Source organism: Chinchilla lanigera, unplaced genomic scaffold (genome assembly GCF_000276665.1).
Source record: "Chinchilla lanigera isolate Chin_1 unplaced genomic scaffold, ChiLan1.0 scaffold00036, whole genome shotgun sequence".
NCBI classification, from domain to species: Eukaryota; Metazoa; Chordata; class Mammalia; order Rodentia; family Chinchillidae; genus Chinchilla; species Chinchilla lanigera.
Window position 1 is genome coordinate 11,052,641 of NW_004955437.1, and position 22,199 is coordinate 11,074,839.

The 22,199-nt window shown below is 50.3% G+C and overlaps 1 protein-coding gene across 1 annotated transcript in view; it reads right to left on the reverse strand.

Moving 5' to 3' along the window:
- Positions 1-1,244: 1,244 nt before the first annotated feature.
- Positions 1,245-22,199, reverse strand: part of Clic5 (chloride intracellular channel 5) — a 64,266-nt gene continuing 43,311 nt past the window's right edge. Inside the window, exons 5-6 of the mRNA XM_005389839.2 lie at positions 8,262-8,446; positions 1,245-5,407 (exon numbers count right to left, since the gene is read on the reverse strand). Of these exons, the coding sequence (XP_005389896.1) occupies positions 5,240-5,407; positions 8,262-8,446 (353 nt within the window). The 3' untranslated portion in view covers positions 1,245-5,239. The remainder of the gene's footprint in view (positions 5,408-8,261; positions 8,447-22,199) is intronic.

Consider the following 22,199-nt stretch of genomic DNA (forward strand, 5'->3'; position numbering starts at 1 on the left):
GAGGAAACCATGACCCAGAGAGACGAAGTCTCTCGTGCTTTCATCCCTGGGTCAGCCGCAGAGCAGAACCTGCGTTCAAACAGCGAAGTTGGGTCACTGCAACTAGCGGGTGACAGCAGACTTGGCTACTTTACCCCATGGGGCACCTTTGGTCACTTGTGTATGTATGTGTGGGAGTCTCACCCTCCTACAATCTTACACGGATTATGGAACAGGAAGTGTAGACATAGGCCCAGTCTGAGGCTTTGCCTATCCAGGTGCTCCTGTTTCTTCCAGGAACTGTTTTTTTCCCCCTATGTCTTGCTGAAGTGTAGGGCCTGGGTTTGCCTTACCTCTAGGTTTGTCCTTGTGGTCCCCGGAGAGTGGCAGCGCATCTAGGCCTCACATCACACCCAGAGGCAGCACAGAGGCCAGGACTCAAGGGGGCTCTTTGGTAGGAACTAGGGGTTCTTTCCCAGAAGCACTTGGGCAATCTGCCTGCACAGCACTGAGCAGGACTTGGCCAGGCACACGCTCTGAAACCAAGCAGAGACCACTCGGGACTTCCCAGGGGAGTCACTGCCCTCTGAGTGACAGGAGGGTGGCAGTGTAGGGGGCTGGCTGGGCCAGTGAGGGGGAAGGAAGGTGTCTCTTCACCCCAGCAGAGCTCTGCAGAGGATGAAGGGCAGTGGAATGGGCAGCAGCCATCATCCTGAGCTCCAGGCTGCCCTGCCACAGGGACCTGTCATCCCTTCCCATTCTGAGGAGGTGCTGGGACTGTGTAGAGGACCCAGGAGGGACAGCAGTGTCCGTGTTCATAGATGGCCCCATCCCATGTTATATCAGCTTCAGTGAAATTTAAGGGCCCTCAGACCACCTCAGGGTGGCCAAAACTGGGAACTTGAGGCTCTGAGTGCCGAAAACTGGGGACAAGGGTACTGATATCTCAGGATGTGTCTATGTCAGCTTGCCCTCGGGGATGACAACACAGACAGGGACTGAGAGGTACAAGGGGTGTCCGTGCTGTGTCACCTAACTCATGTACTGTGGAAGAAGTTTTGGCCTTGCTTCAAAAATAGTGGTGGTCTGGATGGCTGGTTCCTGAGCTCTTTTCCTTTTCTTTCCTTTCTCCTCCTCACATATTTTAAGAAGGCTAAACATATTGTATAATGGGAAAATAATAAACTTTATTTGGAAAAAATATTTCAGACTTGATCATCTGAAACAGCATAGGAAAGCCCCACCTTAAATAAGAAGGCTGATGATCATGTTTGTAATATTTGAAAATAAACCAGTTTTATTTGAAATCAGTCCATTCCAATCAAGACCAGGAAACAAATTCATAATTGCTCCAGCGTCATGAGGAAAACACTCAGCCCTATCTTCATTAAAAGCCATTTTACATTTATTAAGGCTTGAAAGCAAGGCCTGTTATTTTATCACCACAGTTAAAGGTCTCGGGAAAATCAAGTAATCATCATTCAGAGTGTCTTTATTAAATGAATGCTTGTTCACTTATAAAACCTAGGCATCTTTTACTAAATTAGTTAACACCCCAGCTTAGAAAATGATACAACTAAGGGGCCAGGAGAAAAAAAAGACAAATTCAGACAACAGCTGGGTATTTTATATTTTAAATATATGCATAGTTAACATTGTGAAATCTCTAACTACATATAAAATGCCTTAGACTACTGGATCCTTGAAACTGTGTTTTGCCAAAAACTAGATTGCATTCATAGAACTACAGATTAGCCCCAACCTTACATAGAGGCGATGTTTTATTTATTTTTGGTTAGCAGAGGGAGTCGGATCTGTTTCGTTAAAGAACATTAAATAAGGTTTGAATCACATCTGATTACGAGACTTGGTATCCATAGCTAGGCTGGAGAAGGATAGGAGTGAAGGGAGAAGAGTTGTGTTCACGAGGGCACAGCATTGTGTGCTCTGAATGGTGGACAGTGGCAGACACGGGGCCGGGCCTGGGCGCAGAGGGGCTGGATGGCCAGTGAGAACATCACTCGTGTTTGGCAGACATCAGAATCGACTGGGTATTCACGCTTACGCTCCTTTCTCTAATGCTTTCTTAATATTCTTCTTAATGTCATAAGGAACATAATGACCCCTTGAGAATCACTGAGCTTAGTTTTAACCGTGAGTTCCCAAGGAACAACACCAGCATCTTGTTGCTTCTAAACACAGAGTGTCACAGTGATGGTAAGCTCTCACCAGAGAGACCTTCCTGTCTCTGCCTCCTTCCCAATTCTGTGATTAGGTTTGCTGACTCCTGGGGCTCTTAGACCATCCAGATCTGTCTGTTCCTTCTTGTGACCATCCTAAGACACTTGATATTGTCTGACTGTAGAGTGACCATCAAGTAACACAGTTGCGGTGAATAGTTCCATTGTTTCATCTGAGAAGTGCTGGCAGAGACTTCTGGTGTTGGCTTTGTGTTGTGAAGACCAAGCTCCTCTGTGGCACCAGCTGCTTGACGAAGGAACCCTGAGAAGGTGCCATTTACTGGGAAGCTGAACTTGCTTGGGATTGTGTGGCTAAGCAAGCTGGCCACATCGCCCCCCTTTTTGTTGATCTGCCTGCTGCCAGGCAGCCAGAAGTGATTTGTACTCCTGTCTGTGATTCCAAATTCGCCTGGCACTTGGCTTCCTTTGTCAGGAGATAAAGAAACTGTGCTCTGGGTTATCTTTATGCAGCTCATCTTGCTGAGGTGTTATAACTGAATCCAATACTTCTCTTGGCCACACACAGAGATAGGCAGTCCTGAGCAGGGATAAATTCACCTCTGTAATGCTGACTTTCATTCTAGTTTTCTGCCCCTGCCTTCTGCTAACAAACCCACAAAAAATGGTGGTGTGAAAGTCAAAGGAGAGACAAATACAAAATAAAATAGGATCTTAACACAAATAACCTCCTTTCTGTGCTATCAAATGTGTGTTCTCAGGAACCAGGATCCATTGGGGACCAATTACCTAGACCTTCTCCACCCAAGATTCTGAGCTGCAGGGTCTGGGTGCAAAGCGATCAATACACCCAAGCAATCCTTGGGGCGTACAGCCTCACCACAAAGAGGATGCCACTCTGCAAGGTTAAGGCCAATGCCCAGAGAGGCTGGAAGATTTGGTCAAAAATCTCTTATAAAAAAAAAAGTTAGAAGGCAATACTACTAACATCATTGTTATTTCATATACAGTGATGAGTCTGGCCATAAAACATCATAACTCTAATGAGTAGCTGGTTAGTTGTATTATTTGATAAACTACAGCTGAAATGAAAAGGTATTTCTGAATTAAATACCCAGAAGAGCCTCCCTCCATAACTCCTCCTGCCTTTAGAAAGATTATAATAAATCTGTAATACCTGCTGCCTTTCCTAACACTGTTAGTTATGTGAGCTAACTCTACCCAATGAGGAGTGAGTGCCCAGGGACAGCACTGACTTGATTTGCTTTTAGACTTTATAGGCTCCAAGCATCAGGTTGGTCCCCAGGACCTGGCCCACGACTTGGAAGTCATCTCATCACATTGTGGGTTCAGAGGAGGCACTGAGGATGCTAGGAGTTTACTCTACTTAGAAGGCCTTCAGGGTCTTTGATTCCTCATCCCCGAGGCTGGTGTGGGGCTTCTCCCTACAGTGCACAGGTCAGCTTCCGCCTGTCTCCTCTCAGATATCACCAGGGGTGCAGAAAGGTCCTTTGGTGGGGAACAGGAATGGACTCATGTGATGTCCTGCTGACTGCATCCTCTTCCTCATAGGTGAGCAGGAAGAGAGCCCTCACTTCCTGCCCTTGGTTGCATCTTGGGAGATCCCACAGTTGGGGGGTTGGATGAGTGTGTGGGTTAGGATTCACTGGTGTTTCTGTGTTAAGGAACTGGTCATGCTGTTCTCCCCAGCAGTGGGCTTTCCCTTAGGGCAGGAGGATCCGTGGCCTCCTCCTGGAGTACAGAGGGGAGAGTTGCTGCATGTATGGCCACGGGGGTATGTTTCATTGTGAAGTTCCCGAAGAGGAGCAGAGGTTTAGTCTATTTCTCTCCATGTCCTCCCTGCAGGTGTCCAGTGTATGCCAGGAGGTAACAGGCAGGGGAAAGGACTCAGGGGGACAATCAGCAGGAACGTTATTGCCCTTTTGCATCTAGCAGTTGGAAAGTTAACCCAGATGGGTACCTGTTTTCTTTTTCCAGTTTAAAACACATGGTTTCCGGATCGGGAGACATCCCACCATTATTCCAACTCCTCCATGTGCTTCCACCTGTTCCGGGCCACCAAGAAACCCCAGGGAGCCCCAGCCAGCAGATTCGTGGCCAGGTGCAGCTCAGAGAGACCAGAAAGACATTTTGGCCAGACCTAGGGTGTTCGCTATGCAGTTGGTATTTAATGACATCAGCAGTCCAAGGCTTATATTGTGAGAGAGGAGTCAGTCTGACATTGACCAGGGGGCACCGAGCCTCAGAGCCTTTTGGTCTTCACCCATCCCCCCTCCTGTACCCTACCATTTCCTCACAGACCGGGTGAGCAATCTCACCATGCAACCTCTCCTAAGCATGCAAACCCATGGCTGTAGACCCCTGGGGCCTTTTGGCACCAACAGTGCTCCCCCACCCTCCCCATCCCAGTCACCCCAGGTTGGAATTGCACACCAGCTTCCTTCCTGGCCATGCCTAGACAGGCGAAAGCCAAGGTCAGCCAAGGTTGAGAATTGCCAGTGTGTCTGGAGGGAGTTTGCAGTCTGGTCTTGGAGCGTCTGCTGGAGTGAGCAACTGACAGCGAGTATGTCTGCCAGATGCCCAGAGCCACACCAGCTCGGTCCTCCCAGCCCCTGTGTGTCCCCTAGCAAGGTGAAGACTCATTCTAACTAGAGCAGTGTGGGTCCTTGGCCTTGCAGGTTCGACATGGAGAAGCTGGTCTCACATTTGCTAAAGCATCTGAGAGACATTAGGACACTGGCAGAAAAGACTGAAACCACACGTAGGTGGCTCCCCAGACTGACCCCAAATCCACTAACCCAGACTCTGCTGGCAGGTACAGAGGCGTCTGTTTCTCTCCCCCTGCTTGCCAGCTTCACACATGTCCAGACAGAGGATGCACTGACCTTCAAAGCTAGCAGGCTGCAGTTCTGGGGAACCAGCAAGAGTGGCCTGACAAAAAGGTTCCCCAGTCAGTGAGGAAGCAGAGTCTGTGAAGCCTGTGAAGCCAGAGTCTTGTGGAAGAAGCGGAGTCCTCTGCAGCAGGTGGGTGGTGGCTGTGCTCAGGGCCTGCTGAGGCGCTTGGCGACGTCAGCGTAGGCCAGCTCAATCTCACAGTCAGCTGCGCAGGTATTGGTGAACTCGTCCCGGGCGTAGGCATTCTTGAGGTATCGCCACAGGCCTGTCATCTCAGCAGGAAAGTCATAGTTGCGGTATTTCTTGGCCACGATCTAAACAGAGAGACAGGATAGAAACAGGTAAAGGAAGAAGGCCATCCTCAGGAGGTGTCCAAGGGGTGGCCCAGGGTGTGGGCACAGCAGGAAGACCCATGTGCAGTGCCATGGACCATCCCCAAAATGCTTGCAGGGTGGGGGACAGGGCTGCCTCCATGTTTTACCTATTTCTTGCATAAATATCATTTGTCCTTCCACCTAGTGGTTCCATATCAAGTGATTTTTCCTTAGGAAATAATCATGGATGTGGACAAAGGTGTAGCTACACTGCTAGGATGACAGCATCCTAAATAGCACAGAACAGTGCATAATGCTAAGGGGCAGTGATATGTGAGTGGGGAGATAAATGCGTGACTATATGTAAGTGCAATGGCACCCATAGAGCTGTTGAAAATGATGCTGCCCGGGAAGATCGAGTAGTCTAGAAAACTCAAGATAGACTGTTGTACTGAACCCACCATATAGCACATTTACAGCTATAGTTCTATTACGACGGGTAGTAAATGCCTTGGAGGCAAACCCTTGGCCTTCCTGTTATTTTCTACATAGAACCTCTCTATGAGACATTCCCTCAGTTAAAATGAATGATGTGGGTGGCCATCAAGGAAGCACCCGCAATGTCTGTCCAGTGGAGGGGAGGCCAGTGATCAAAAGTGACAGCATCAACAAGTGCTGGCCACCTGGGATGGGAGGGAATGGAAGTCACACCCATGCCAGTCCCCACAGCCTCCCTGTAGTCACTGTGAGAAGTGGCTCCCCCTGTTTGCCCATGACTTTAAGAGGTAGCTGCCTTCCCTCTAGGGCAAACCCATGGGGAAGCTGTGGTCCTCGGGTGAGAAGTGCTGGGCCAGATATGGAACAGCCCACAGAAAATGAACAGTCAAGCAAAAGACATTCTTTGTGGGCCAACAGCACAGCCTCAAATGTGTCTGTGCAGAGATTTTATTTTCAGGGCTTTTTGTTTTTCCAGTGAGGGGATCAAACCTCGTGTATGCAGGGTCTTGTGTATGCTGGCCAAGTACCTAAATTCTTGAAGGACAGACTTATAGCTTGAAAAGTGAAAAAATGTGATGAATCCATCCATTTGAGTTTGTATTTGGGTCTCTCTTCCTGTTTGTTTCAGGGGGACATGGTCACTGTGCTGGGATAGGACAGGCCAGCAGACAACTCCTTTCCATGTTAGATACCTGCTATGCCCTGGGCCAGGGCCACGTGGGTCCTCAGCCAGGGCTGGACCTGAAAGGCAATCATGTAAGGGTATGCATATGCAGCTATGACGTGCAGGGACGTCAGTGCTCATGTTCTGAATTTGTTCTTTCATATGAAAACAGTTAGCTCCCACAGCCCAGATTAAGTTTTGGCATCTGAGGCCAAACTGGAGGCTGCTCAGCTCCCCCTCTGCTCTTGTGCACGGAGAGGTTTGCCAGGTCCTGGATCTGATAAGCGGGATCAGCAAAAATGCAAGGTGACAGGAGGGAGACCCAACGCCCTCCCTCCTGAATCCTCATCTGATCCCAAGGCTCCAAGGAGAAGTCTACTGAAGTCCTCCAAGGACAGGGATTCACTTGGCCATTTGTGGCTGGAAGGAACTGGACGAATCACAGGCTGGTGTACTGGAGTGGGAGAATGGTTTGTCCATCTGATTCAACAGATGATTCTTAAGCAGTGGTTAATACCTATCAGAGATCCAGAAAAGGTAGGGCCTGATATATCTCTCAGAAAAGGGAGAAAAAAGCACACTCTGGGGAGGGGGCCTCACACTAGTTAACAACCTCAAAGTGACCTCACTTGGCTACTCCTACAAGTGACCATTGGCTTGGCTGTGAGCCCTAAGAATCTTCCCATTAATGACCATGTTTGTTCAACCATGAGCTCCTGTTTCTGACCAACGCCAGCAACACCAGTGCATACCCAGCTGTGTGATTTCAGCCAAGCTTGGGTGGGTTCTGGGCGGAGGAGAATCTGCATGTGCAGCTCAAGATGGTGGCTGGGGAATGATAGGCACAATCCCCACCCTCGGATGGTGGGGTCTGGTTCTTCTCGGTGAAGGGTAGGAGGAAACTGGATCTCATCAGGTAGGGGTGTGGCAGTCATGCTCCTTTGGCGGCTTTGGCCACGACTGTTGTCTTCAGAGAGGCAAAGGAGGGTGAAAGTATCCTGCGTTGCTTCTGAGGATGGAGGGGCAGCAGGAGATACCCATAGGACTCCACATGGAAGGGCATTGTAATAATCTGAGCTGTGCTGAGGGATAACGCTGGTTCATTCTGCACGGAGTTCCCTATCACCAAGAAATGTGCCACCACCCGGCACAGAAGCCTATCCCGGGCACAGCAGAAAGCTGACCAGTTTGGTATGGAGGTTATTTTCAAATTTCCTTCTTTCTGACTCTCAGAGAGCTGTGTAGGATATGTCGTATCACCAACAGTCAGGGAGGAATCCACCCCCTGCCCCTGCAGCCTCCAGGTGTGTAGCTGATCCTGAAGAAGAGGATGGCACCTGCCCAGGGAGCTGATGCAGGGTCTGTGCACCAAGGACGCAGATGGGGACACAGGGCTGCATCAATGGAGATGGGGGCTGTGGAGAGGCAGCTCCAGGAAGGGGTTTTTGGGGTGCTCCGACTAGGTCCACATACTGTATGTGGAACCCATACAGTATGCAGGCATTTCCACACCACATTTTACCTGTGCAATTTTAAAGTGAGTAATATCCACACATTTCATACACACAGACAAGTTCCGAGAGACCAACAACCAATGAGCAGTGGCTCCCACCTTTGGACCACACATGAGTACCACCCTGACTCAGCCACACAGGTGGCCTCCAGCAGCCCCTGTGGCCTGAGCTCTTTTACCTTGACCACATGGAGCTTGGGCAGCAGGTTGCAGTCTGCCAGGGTCAGCTCATCCCCGTCCAGGAACTTGCGCCGGGACCCCTTGTTATCACCCCCGCATGTGTTGGTGTCGATCTCCTCAGGCAGCGGAGTGCTCAGGTAGTCATCCAGCTTCCTCAGGGCCTTAGTCAGGCCCCGCTCCAGGGCTGGAAGAGCAAAGGAAGGGAATTTAGTCCGCTCTGTCATCCCTGGATAGAGACACAGGGACCCTGAAGTAGGACAGCTCATGCAGCATCCTGTCCTCCCCTCTGACAGCTCACCACCCATCCAGAATACCTGGGAACCATCCACCTGGGGCCACATGAGGTGTCCCATGCTGGAGAATGCAATCAACACACGCTAATCCTGGTACAAAGTACAAAAACACAGCCCTTGGGATTCCTACCACATGTTTATCATGTTTGTCTCAAGCAGGTGCAGTAATGCTCCTCAACTTTTACATTAGTTTGCTTACCTACATTTTGTACATATTCTACAATAAGCCCATATGTTAACTGTGTAGAAAAAAAGAAGGTGATTAAACAATAGAAATGTCTAGATGTCCTGGAACAGAGAGCTAGGACCAGATCCTGGGTAAGTGTTCATTGTGACTAAGCCAACCCCAGAGGGGCAGGGGACGCCACTAGTAGGAACGGGGCAGCCCTGCTGGGTGCCAGCCACAGAAAAGCCCAAAGCACCTGAGAGGCAGCCCGGAGCTTACTCGAGAGCTCACTGCTAAAACCCAGACTGTCCCCATTGACAAGGCCAGTGCAGCAGGCAGTAGTGTCATCATAAATGCGCATTGCCAGCTGCTCAGAGATGGAGCCCGAAAAAGTGAACGCCCACAGGAAGACAGTGTGACAGGAGACTGTCATAGTCTCATCCCAATCATTATCTATGGAACAATTCATTTAGAAGCAGGAGCTGAACAAAGTTCCTAAAGAAAAGAGTGGGACGTCACTACCATCCTGAATCTTTACACCAGGAACCATAGGGTCCATTCCAATACTAAACTCTGACCTAGAACCTTCCCACCTTAGCACAGAGGAAAGCTGGGTCCCAAGCTGCTGCACCACTGTACCAGCCCTGCCCCTGAGAACTGTGTCCCCAGGCTCTGGTTGAGCTCAGGGATCAGCCCTGGGGCTCAGGCCAGCAGAGGCTAGAGCGTGTCACTCTCAGGAGGAGAAACCAGCAGAGGACCGCACTCTGGCTCACATCTCCCCAGATGTGCTTTTGCAGCCACTTCTCACAACCACATCTGTCTTTCTGTGGACGCCTTTTGTTGAAGACAATGGGACAACACCAGCCCAAGATAAATCCACTGAACCCTTACTGGAATGTCTCGAGACGGCTGGAGGCGGGACATAGTTTCTCAATGCTTCCTTCTCCCTGGGGTGGCACTGACTGCGCAGCCTCATCTGCTTTGTGTTGCCAGTTTGGGAGAACAGAGCGAGCAGCCTGGGAAAATGCTGCGTGCCCTTAGAGATCGTCTAGACTGTGATGGGATCAGCAGGCGGTCTGGGCGAGGGTGGGTACCAGCCTAGACAATACGCATTGTGCTACAAAGACAATGGCAAAATCTTGATTATAATAGGAGAAAGAAAGATTAAATGGAGTGCTAGTCAAATTTGGCCAACTGACCCCATCCTAGGGAGAAGGAGAAGGAGACATTGTGAGTTCTATTCCAGATGCCCCTGGGCCACCTGGGCAGCTGCAGCCCTCGTCTCTGCCCGGGTCACTGGGCTGGGAGTGGCTGTGAAACCTGACAGAGCCTAAAACCACAACTGGAGCTGTGGCTCATGCTGAGACACATTTTACTGCCCTGTGTAGTGGGTCCTGGAGGTGGAAGGCCCCTCATCTGAATGTGGTTGTTGCCCTGGGTCGCATGCCGCCATGTTCCATGTTGGTGTCCTGAGGATGTCCTTTGTGTGCTGGGGCCCTCCTTACATGAGTGTAATTTTGTCTGGAACATGAACGTTGGGGTTGGTAGTGGCTGCAGCAGACAGGAGAGATTCCAAAGCAGCGAGAAAGGGCTTGGGCCTAAGGTTTGCCTGGGCTTAGATTGTGACCTCACTCGGGTCAGATGTCAGTGTGAGTGCCCTTTCATTGCATGGGGCTCTTCCAAGGCCTTGGATTTATTTGTTCTTACTGTGTGGGCTTCAGACCTTACCAGTCCTGCCAATCCATATACCTAGGGTGACCTTGGTAAGTTTTCCTCAACTCACTGAGCATACCTTCTCTTACTTCGATAAGAAAATTAAGATCTCTAAACCCTCATTCAATCACCATAAGGATTAGCTCTGATGACACAGGGTGAGTGACTGATGTAGGCGTGTCCCCCCTCTCCTGGGAGATGGGTGACAGTGATGGTGTCATTGCTCCTGCATTCCTCAATGTGCCGTCACCCTGCTTTCTGACAGTCACCCAACTCTTGGTCAACGTGTCTCGGAAACTTCCAAGGGGTGGCAGGGAATTGTGCCAACTCTGAGGAGGAAAAGGCACAGCCTGAAACATCACTTCCTTTGCTTGTTCGATGTATACCTATCACCCCGTCCCTTATACACTCGCCTGGGCTTCTCCTCAGTGAAAAGCCATGTGGACAGGCGTACCATGCTCATGTGGCAAAACATGGCTAAGACACTGCCATCCAATGGCATAGGGCAACACCCACACTTTCTCTACCAGCCCCCCAACTCATGCCTCCGCCCTGAGCTCAAGCTGGGAGCCTAGATGAATGATATCTTTGGCTGCTGGCCCCCCAGCCAGGAAACTTCATGTTGAACTTTCTGCTCTGGTAAGAGTGAGACAGATGTAAAAGAAATGAGAGTGGCCAAAAGATGCTAATTCCTTCCATGTTTGTCTTTGAAGCTCTCTCTCTCCAAAAGATATCCCCACACAGACGTGGACCACTGCAGGGAAGCTGGGTGAGCACCCCAGGGCCCAGGGTCCCTCCATCCCAGGGCTTGATAGATCCTCAGTCCCTTAGTCGCTTTCTCCCCTCCTCCATGTCTGCACCCCATCAAGATTTATTCTGTACCACACACAAACGCACTGGGTAAAATATGCGATGAGGAAACAGGGGGAATAGTTCATAAATATTCTCGGCCATATGCAAACAATCTCAAATTTATTTTTCTCTTTTTTTTTTAAGGAGGAAAAAAAATCCACCCATTCCATGATCACTTCCAGATTCATTGAGGTTGATATTACATAAGACCTAATATTGTTTTCTCGTCGTAGAGAAATAATGACTTGGAAACGGCAATTTGAGCTAAGAAAATAATATAGTCTTACCAGGGTATGGAGGTTGCTTGGGACCAGGGAGCCAAGATGCTAAGCCAGCCTCCAATAAAATCTTGCCAGCAGGCACGGTGCCCTGGTTGGCTGGCAGCTGGGTGCAGTACCAAGAGCACAAGGCCACAAGGAACCCAGGGCCTCAAAGCCCACACAGAGAGGGGCAGATGTCAAAGGGGTGTGGGTCTCTCCATGGCTTCTCTGTAGGAACCGAAGTTCACCTCTGACCACTCTGTAGCAGGATGGGCGTCTATTCCATTGTCCTACCAAGAGGGAAGTCCCCATCACAAGCTGAGCTCCCACCCCTGCCCTGTGCCTGTCATGGCTCCCGCCAGTCCCATTCCCCAGCACTTGCTGAATTTCAGAGGTGACCCAGGCATGTGTACGCACACACCCCTTTGGTACAGCATGTAGCTGTTGAGATGGGAGTTCTGACCGCCTCCTTTAGCAAGTAGAAAAATCAAGTCGCGATTACCCAGGGCACACCCTCTCGTGCAAGCACATACTCAGCTGGGCCCTCAAACACCAAACTACTCCAGGATACACAGTGAAAATGTGCCCTATTCAGTCTCCAACTGCTGTGGTCCTCACAGGCCCCTATGCCCTGTGTGGTGGGGAAACAACTGCTTTAATTCAGTGGGTTCTGGATTATAACCCAGTCTGATGTCATAATCTAAACAGTTCCTCGGAGGCACTCTCCGTCTCGTTGTACAAAAGTGCTCAGTTTCTGAACAACCTGCCTCTCCCTGCTCTTGCCACTTCATCACTGGGGTGGCATGGGGACAAGGCTGCCGTGACTTCATGCACTGGGGAAGTGGGGGTTCTGCAATCCATGGGCAGGGAGGCCCCAGGAGCATCAATGCCTTCCATCAAGAAGAGGGAGTTGCCCTCTCCAAGCACTGGAAAGATACCCAAGCAAGGCAGGACCTGAGGTTCCTGGGCCCCTCTCCTCTCCTCTGTCTCCAAGTCCCACGAGTGAAGAAAGGGGTGGCCTTCCTAGGACAGGCCACCCATCAACTCCAGAGCCCAACCCTCCCGGCTGGGCACACCGGCAGCGTGCTATGTTCTCTGAGCACCGAGCCTTCTAGGCAGGGACACTCAAGGGGTGAGACAGAGGGAGAGAGATCAAAGAATTTAGGAAATCCCAAGACAGTAGCTACTCTCTGATTGGAAACACTAGCTGCAGTGTCAGAAGCTGAATACTGAATGGCCTTCGCTCTAATGCTATCTACATTCAGAAGTCCTGATCTTCCCATAGCTGACGGTAGGCTGGGATGAAACAGATTCCATACTTAGAAAGGTGAAGAAAAATAATAACATTTCAAAAATGTTAGTCCCACCCTATGCATTAGGAGCAAAACCAGGATTGAAAATCAGGGCTATTGGGTTCCACAATTTAGGTTTCTCCTACTGCACAAGGTCACTTCTAGGTGCCAGGGGATGTCCCACCACTCTGGTGTCCCCATGGCTGGACACACACCTTCCTCCTACACCCTCTGGTGACAGAGGACAGCACTTCCTGGTGTCCTGCTTCCCAGCTAACTCGACAGCATATTTGCTTTGAGCCAGTATTCTTGGGATGGTTGGTAACGAGCTTGAGTCTCAAAGGAGCTCTCCTCGAGTGGAGGTGCCACCACCAGGGGCCTGCCCAAGGTTTCTCAGCACCAAATGCCAACTCTGCCTGTGCCTGGGGCCACTGCTGTCAGCAGTCTGTGGTACCTTGGAACAAAGTGAGAGAGCCACTTTGACTTTGCCTAGGACGGAGGAAACAACTCACTTCTGAGATACCCGGACTGAGTGAGATTTCTACTTTTTGCCCTCTCCTTTGAGCTCATGTGCACATAACCAAAGAGTATTAGAAAAATAAAGGAAAACGCAGCCACATTTCAAGGGAGACTGTTACAGTGGAGATTTCTCTACTCACCATGCACTCCTGGCCACACCTTGCTGACATTTGATAGCTAAAGACATAAATGATAAACTGAATGGAACGAAACTGCACTAGGAAGGGTTATGCTCCTTGGGTCTTTTAGCGGGTGGAAGCCTTTCTCTCTGTGTCCATCTGTGAGGGAGGAGAGGAGACTGAGGAGAATTGCCTGGGGCTAAGGGCTGGGCCAGCACAGAGCTCCGGAAGCCAGGAGTGCGGAGGGGAGGCGAGGGTCAAGCACAGGCTGTCGCCTCACTGTACTTCGGAGGAAGACACATGTTCTGGGGGATGAAGCTGTTCAGCTTTGTGAGGGGCAGTGTGATCCCCTCTATACAAACAGGAAACCCCACCAAAAGATCGACATCCACCTTTCAGATGGCCAGGCTGCCTGTGCAAGACAGCTATGGGAAGGCAAAGTTACAAACAGGTGGGAGCTGGGTGAGGGTGGTAGTGGATCTTCTTGGCTCCTTCCCCTCACCCCATCTCCGGGCACCCTGACCAGGCTGGGCTGGCCCTAGATGCTGGGACAGGGCATGCTGTAAGCCTGGCACCCTCCCCACACAATATGCTCCCCTCCGTCCCATTTCTGAAGAAAGAACTGCCCAGCAGGTGGTACATTCTGAGGTATCTCCAGGAGCCCAGAGACTTCTGCCTAGGGTGGAGACGGTCTCTCCACTGCCTCCGTCCCAAGCTGTACGGTGAACCTTCTGAAGAACCATATTTTGAGTTAGCTCAACAAGTCTACTTATATTTGGTTTAGGTTCAGATGAATTATACCAAACAAGAAGAGCAACCACAATACACACACATACACATACACATGCACACATACACATGCGTGTACACTCATGCACAGGATTTTTTTAAAGACAAGAGCCTTTACCAATTCCTAGGCTGTTTGTGGTGAAGAATTTAGGGTCACTTTGGTATGCCCTTCATGGAACATATTTCTAAAGTTTGAAGGGAGGATCGGACAGATTGGACAAGAGAGACAAATCCCAGGTCCAGATAATGTTCTAAATCTCCTGAGCGCCACAGTAAATTTGAGGAGAAAGATGATCACGTACTCTTTAAATTTATGCTTCCTTTTGAGTATTGCAATCTGTACTAGGCAAACGCCCCGCATGTTTATTTATGGGGTGGGAGAGGAATTAAGGTGCCAGGCACTCCAGCTATGGGGCGGTGGCACCCTCTGCTGGCCCCTCTGTGCCTTCCGCAGGACTCCATACGTGTGTTTCCTATTAGCTTTCCCCCAAACTCATAAATAGTTGTAAAACCCATTGTGCTAATAGAAAGGACGACATAAATACTGACTGAAGCTATTACTGCCGCTCCTACTTTATGTAGCCAAAGGAATCAGGCTGAAATCTATAAGATTTTTATAGTTACTTTATAACAGGTTATTTTAAACATCAGGGTATAGATTAGGTGCAATGCAGATGTTTGGTACAATCTAACTTCTCGGTCCCCTCTGCTGCAGGGTGCAGACCTGGAGCTGTCTCAACTCTCCGCCGGCAGAGCACTTGAGGCCGAAGCAATTTAGCCACATTTTGTCTTTCCGCATCCTCCGACGTCCAGGGTGTTAAGAGAAGAGCCATTTGAAATGTAAAAGCTGTCGTTGCGCCTACCACAACTTGAAATTTAAATATTTCCCGGCTTGGTTTAATTCTGTGAATATTCTGTGTGTACATTCCCTTCCTTTGCCTGGTCTTTTGTCAGATATGCAGCCATCTGTTCAGCGCCCAGCATGGCCAGGTTGGAAGCTCTTGTCCTTCCTGGCCTGTGAGGTTGGGGCTCAGGGATTTAGCGGGGCTTTGGGTGCATTTAGGGAACACAAATAGTGGCCATTCAATGGGCATTTGTTGGTTTATGGACTGATTGGATTATGGCTTCTTAAACGATCTGCTGTTGTTTAAGCTCAGCACCACCTGCATTTTAAATAATGGGTGACAGTAAGTGCAGCACCCACAGGCCAGGGGAATGGCGGCAGGGGCCACAGTCCTTACTCTGCCTCATGCTAGCTCAGTGAGCTGCACGGCCTTCAGAGCCTCAGTTTCCTCCTCTGTACCATGGAGATCACAGCATCTCCTCCCTTAAGGTTACAGAGGGGCAGTGCTGTGCCAGGCACCCAGAGACCGATCTACACAAAGCTGCTGAGTTCCCAGTTGGGCGCCCCCTGCTGCCCCGATGGTGACTACAGACCCAGGGGTCCCTGCAGGGTATTTTAGTTGCGCAGTTTTTCCTACACAAGTCTTGGGTCTTCCAACCCAAGTTGGAAGTCAGAGAGTAGCAGATTAAGTGTGCAATCTTATTCTCTTATGCAATACTTCTATTTATTAACATCTAGGAGGAGGAGTGACTCAAATTTCATCAACCCCAAAAGAGAATCTGAAATTGCTGGGGATATTCAGATATCTTCACCATAGGAGGAAAATACCTATGCTTGAAAGTGAATTATATGCAAGAATCTGCTCTCCCCTTCTTTGCTACTAGTAGAAAACAGAACCTAGATTTTTTTTTGCAGGGTATCAACGTGCCCAGTGAAAGATACTCCCTTTCCCAGACTTTCAGGTAGAGGAGAGTGAATGATCAAGTTCTGACTAATAAAATGCATGTAGAAATTTATCAATGGAGTCTAGGGTGCAACTCAGTGCCCGAGCAGCTACCTAACATGCTGGAGGCCCTGGATTCAATCTCCAGCAATACAAAAAAAGAAAAAGGAGAAAAATGTATAAATGGGCTCCCGGGAAAGATAAGACAGTTGGCACTGCCTGGAGCTCTCCCTGGAACCAAAGGTATAATGTCTGGAAGTAAAGCAACCATGTTGTGACATGAGGATAAAAGTCCCACACTGAAGATGAAGAATTGGGAGCTCCCAGGACTTGGGGCCCTGACTTCTTTAAACAACTACATTTGCCTGGAACTGTCCGCTCTCTGGGCTGCTAGCGATGTGAGAAAAGCAAACTCGTATTAAGAAGTAAACATTTATCAAGAGTGCTAAGAACAGGGCATGGTGCATAGTAAAATGCTTTACAGGTTTTGGTTTTGCTAAGTTAACTAGGATAAATATTTGCTTTAGCCACTGTAATCAGGTTTCTATTACATAGACACACTCCTAGCCCTTGCCAATGCACAGAGGCATGGCCAGTATGTCATGTTCTGTTTTTACTCCAGCGACTTGCACAGAGCCTGGTACTGGACTCCCGCTGAGAGAATGAGATGCTCAAGGAGGGTTTGAGGGAAGAGGAAGACATACAAATTATGGGACTTTGCATGCTTCTGTATGCTTTGACGACACCTGCTCCTTAGGGCCCCTTTCTTTATATAAGGGAAGCACCTGGTTTTTTGGGACAGTTGGAGGGCTCTATGTGTGTCACCCAGGATGCCCTCCTGTAGGTCTCAGCTCTGTCATCAGGGTGAAAAGAGGAGCCCCCAACACACACCTGCCTGCTGGATGATTTGGAATGGGGCAGGCCTGGCCCTGGGCTCTGTTTCCCACAGAGAGGTCCCAAGGGCCTTGCTTGCTGCCACTGAAAGGTAGTTCTAGTCAAGGAACATAGTTGGCTTTCAGTGAGGACTCAGGTGTTCCACAGAAAGGTCACCTAGAGGACACAATGAGCTGCAGTTTGGGTTCAGGATTCAGAGGTAATATTTTCATATTACACTCACTTGCCTTCCTACAAGTTGCTGCTCAGAGCCTCAAAGCCTTTTGTCTGTGTCACTACAAATGCACTGTCCTTTGCCGAAGATGCCGCAGAAGCAGGGATTCAAGGGTACCTGGAGAACTACCCAGCCCCTAGGTGTCTGCCAGTGACAGACAAAATGCATGTGGGAATCAGCTTCCTTTTGTTCTCGTTAATCTTCCAGGTCCATACAGACCAGTGGTGGCAAATCTTTTAGAGCTTTCAATGATACAAACAGCCTGCTGTGACACTCATGCTGTAGGTTCGCCACCACTAATACAGGCTATTCCACCCTCTGGCCCTGGGGGTTCCGTGTCCATTCATGGTAAAAAATGCTTCAGGAAAAAAAGCCGAACATGGGCAGAGCTTCGACATGCTGAGGTCCCGAACCTGAGGCATCCTTGGCTCATTATGTTCTGTGGAGGCCCAGCCACACCCCTTTGCCCGTGCAGACAAAGGGATGTGGCTGGGCCCCCTGAGAAGACTCTTAAAGAAAGCCAGAGGGTTTTCATCAATGTCTGAGTAGCAGCTTCTCCATCAATAAATTATCCTTTCTATGCTGCTGATAAATTCTGAATAACGGACAGGATTCAGCCCTGGTTTCATCTCTGATGCTTAAGTCATACCTATTTGTAGCCAAGAGTTATTCAAGAGCCATGAAATGCCTGGTGCATCCATCTTGGCTCCACTGTCTACCCCAAGCCATCAGGGGTACAGTGTCCCAGCCTCCGTGTGTCCTTGTGTGGAGCGGAAAGAATGCTGCTCGTCCTATCTGGACAACAGTGATGTATGTGACAGGGAAGGCACATAAAGTTAAATGTCTGTATTTTTTTGAGACATTTCAGGAGACCAGTTGGATTTTATACCTCTGTCAAGCTCTGCTGGAATAGGGGGAATCCTCTGGGAATGTGGGGGGCTCCTCCCTGCTGATATTCCCTGAGCCATTCATTCTCCCTGGAGTGTCACAGGAACATGGGGGGATTTTCCCCAAACCTATGTCCGAATGACAGGCAGGGCTCACAGGTATAGTCCAGGGATGTGTTGACTATGACAGTCCTGACCCCACACAATGCTTGGGTGTGCACAAAGTGGTCCTGATACCATTGTGCCCACTGTGAAGCTGTGAGGTCCACCACTGGGCACCATGACTGACAGAACTTTGCATGCAAGCACCTTTCCTCCTCCAGATTACGGATATGTGAGCCTGCTCATGTAAGGAGTGTGTAGCCACCTTTGCTAGTCCACGGAGACATCGGCACACACACAAACTGTGCATGTGTGTGTGTGTGTGTGTGTGTGTGTGTGTGTGTGTGTTTGGGGCAGGAGCCTGAGAAACACATTTAGCCCGTAGTGCTAACTACACAAAGACAAGAGTATGGGTTGTGCAGGAGGAGGTCACAGTGGCCAGAAGGAGAAAGTGTTTAGCTTGTGTGCAAATGGCTCATTTAATGCTCCTTTATCCCCTGGTCTTGAGCTGAGGCCAGGCCAGGCCAGAGGCACACATTTTGGTCAGACGGGGAAATTCCGCCCCATGGAAGGGTGTTGGTGGTCTCCGCTTGGCGGCTGTGTGCAGCCCACACAGCAGAGCTCCCCTAATGAATGCGCCCACCCACGCAGAGCCCCCCCACCCCAGGCCCTGGGCCTCCCCTTCCAACAGCGTGCGCCACCCACCGCCCTCCTACTGGCTGCCCCGAGATTCTCTCAGGAGCAGAATCTGTGAAGTTCTAAATTGCAAGCATCCGGCTCCATAATAAACCAAATCAGACCCTCTGGAGGGATCCTGGGTGCTCCTAGGAGGTGCCAGAGGAACCCCTCGGCTATCCCCTCCCTCTGCCCAGCCTCAAGGACCCTCCACTGGGACAAGTCTGCAGTGGAGCCTCAGAGCTGGGTCCCACCCAGTCAGGTTATTTGTTTTTCTTGCAAGAATGCTAATCAAAGCAGAGCCTTAACCCAACCAACTGACAACACCCCCTGCCAGGTGGCTGTCGGCGGTGCAGGGTGGCCAGGAAGGCAGCGGGACGGTCCTGTCTGGGTAGAGGTGTTTGGAAAGAGACAGTCATGCCCACTTTGCAAGGAAGTGGTGAAACAGTCACCGATAGCCCCACCCTAGGGTCTGTCTGACCACCCCGCAGCCCTAAAAACATGGCTGGATGTGGCCTGCCAGGGCTTTAGCTGGGTAGGGGGACATTGGTCCTAAGCTGGGACCACTGTCCCCTCCAAATGCCAAGGAGCCTGGGTCTGAGGGTGCTGCAGGTGACAGTACGTGCACTCCTCCACCTCTGCTATCCCCTTGGCTTCCTCTCAGGCCCTGGAGGGAAGACTAGGTGTCCCAGGCTGGGCCCATGGCAATGTGACACAGGGTGGAGGGGAGGCACTGAGGTGGTTTGGAATAATAAATACACACACGCTCCTTTAAACGTGGCTCCCCACATCCTGGGGATCTGGGAAACACGCCCCACCCCCTACTGCCCAACAGCGCTGGCTTTCACGACGTCGAGGAAGGCCTCGCCTTTGCCTCTGAAGGCTCATTAGTTAGTTCTAGGCTAGCACCCGCCCAGGCACCCACATCCTTTCAAACACTTTCCTGTTTTAGGTCCAGGAAGTTCACAAATGTACAGGCTGGAGGTGGCGGAAGTGGGAGAGGAAAGGGAGAAAGGGGCGGCTGGGGGCAGGTTGTCACCCGGCAGCTAGGGACTCCCGAGGGTCCCTCGGGCCTGGAGGATGTGCTGCTCCCTTGTGTGGGGAACAGATACCGGAAGAAGCCTTGCAGCCTCCGGTGGAGACCTGCTGGTCTCTTTTGGAACCCGTGACAAAACTCGGGTGGAACAGAGTCCTGCACTGACAATGTTGAAACCCACAGGCCTCTAGAGCCGATTCCCCAGCCTGCCAGAAGAGGGCAGCACACGCTTCCACATCTCAGGGATAGGGGTGGGGGCGGCTATGGGGGGTAAAGGCTGGACTTCAGCCTTTGGAGGAGGGTGTGTGACATCACCAGTGGCGCCAGCAACAACCATCACCTCTTACGCCTACTGTGTGCAGGATGATGCTTTGTGGGCATAAACGCAGCAAGTTATGAGAAAAGGCACTGGGATGATCTGATCTCCATATTACAGAGGAGAAGAGGCAGAGAAATCAAGAGACCTCACTATTGTGGTCTGGAGCCGCCCAAGACAGAGCTGATAAATAGCAGTCCAAGGGCCCACCCAGCCCATGCCACACCTACTTTGATGTTGCCCTCAACCTGAGAACAATTTTCACCTTTATGGATAGTCGAAAAAAAACAGCCATTTTTTTTTTTTTTTTTTGATGTTCTGTGACAAAAGGAAATGCTATCAAGTTCCCATTTCAGGGTCGGTAGACGAAGCTTTATGGGGACTTTATGGTTCTTGCAGAAGCGCTGAGCAGAGACTGTCAAGCTAGCGAAGCTCAAGATATTTACTATCTGACCCTTCACAGAAAAAGTTCACCAAGAGGGACGGACCACCTGCTTCCACGCCTGAGGCCAGAGAGTAGAACAGTCACACTGCTGCATGCGGAGACAGAATGGCCTTTCCAGAGGGAACTGACAATGCTGTTGGCCTTGATTTCCTTTGTTTCCCACAGGGTAGTTCAAGGTCAAGCAGAAAATGGGTGTTGGATCTGGAAAGGAGCTTAGGAATCACCTCCATAGTTCATGGAACCAACGATGTGTATTTCTTCCTCACGCTGACATCTCTGAAATCAGGCCATGCCTTACTGTCAATATTCTAGTGTTTAAGTCAAAGCACTTTTCGTCTGAGTATCTTTTGTGTCTTAGAGGTATGTAAAATAATAGCATCTTAAGCAGATGACATTTTGGGTCAGGCAGCTTCTGCCTTCCTTGGTCCAGCCTCTTTCTGCCCCTCCCTTTGTTGGGACACCCATGTGTTTTGTTGGCACCCATGCCATAGATTTAATTGTAAACTTGAGAGAGAACTCAAGTCTGTAAGCCTCGATGCCCTACACATCTTGTTTAAGAGATTATGGGAGTATTCATACTCGTCTTCAGAGGTTGACCTATGACTTACTCAGAGCTTGCATTAAAAAAGCACTAGGGGTGCATGCTGGGAAGGAGGCGCCTTGTTCCTTGGGGCTTGGAAAGGAAGGGTGGGTCCCTCCAGCCGTCTGCGGTGGGGAAGGACAGGGTGCTGGCATGGACATGAACCACAGAGGTGGAGGAAGAAAGATCCCGCTGGGTTACTGGCAAGTCCGTTTCCCACCAGCATTGGCCAGGCTCATTCCTGGCAATGTGGGCCTTCAGGAAAAGCAGCAAAGGGGACTCAGAGGCAGAGAACACAGGTGAAGGACAGAGGGACAGGGTTCAGGCATGAGGCCCTGAGGCGGGGTGTGCAGAGAAGTCTAGGAATCATGAAGCCAGAGGGCTGGAGTCTGCAGAGGCTGGGAAGGGAAGTCACAGGAGGGAAGAGCCAAAAAAAATGGAAATGGCAGCTCCTCTGCCTGCGGCTGGGGTCAGGGAAACTTGTTATTCTCGGGGGCTGTGGGGAGGAGCAGTTTGCTTGTGTCCGCTGGGGAAATCATGCTGTAGCTGACCAGGGGCCCCATGTCACCATGTGAGTCAGGTGTCAGGGCCTGGGGCTGCTGGGGCTGGTGCCACCCACTGTCCACCTGCTCCACGGTATGGTCCTCTTCCTGTTTTTCTTTCACCTCCTCCATGGCATTGCTGTGCTGCCTGTGGAGGATGAAAGCCCCAAGACCGAGGAACACAGAGGCAGCTAAAGAAAAAAGAAAGATAAACCCAAAGGGAGAAAAGAAGAGGGAACTCGAGGGAAGCCACTCAAACTGGGTGTAACATACGGGGTGTAACTGGGTGTAACTTGAGGGAAATCGCTCAAACTGGGTGTAACATACAGGGGTGAGCTGGGGGAGATGGGGCCAGCAGAGATCACCAGGCTTGTGTAAAGGCCAACATGGTAGGGAATTTATTGTGCCTGAGTGCAGGCAGGCAGAGAGCGATAAGACCATCTGCCTTGAACAAAG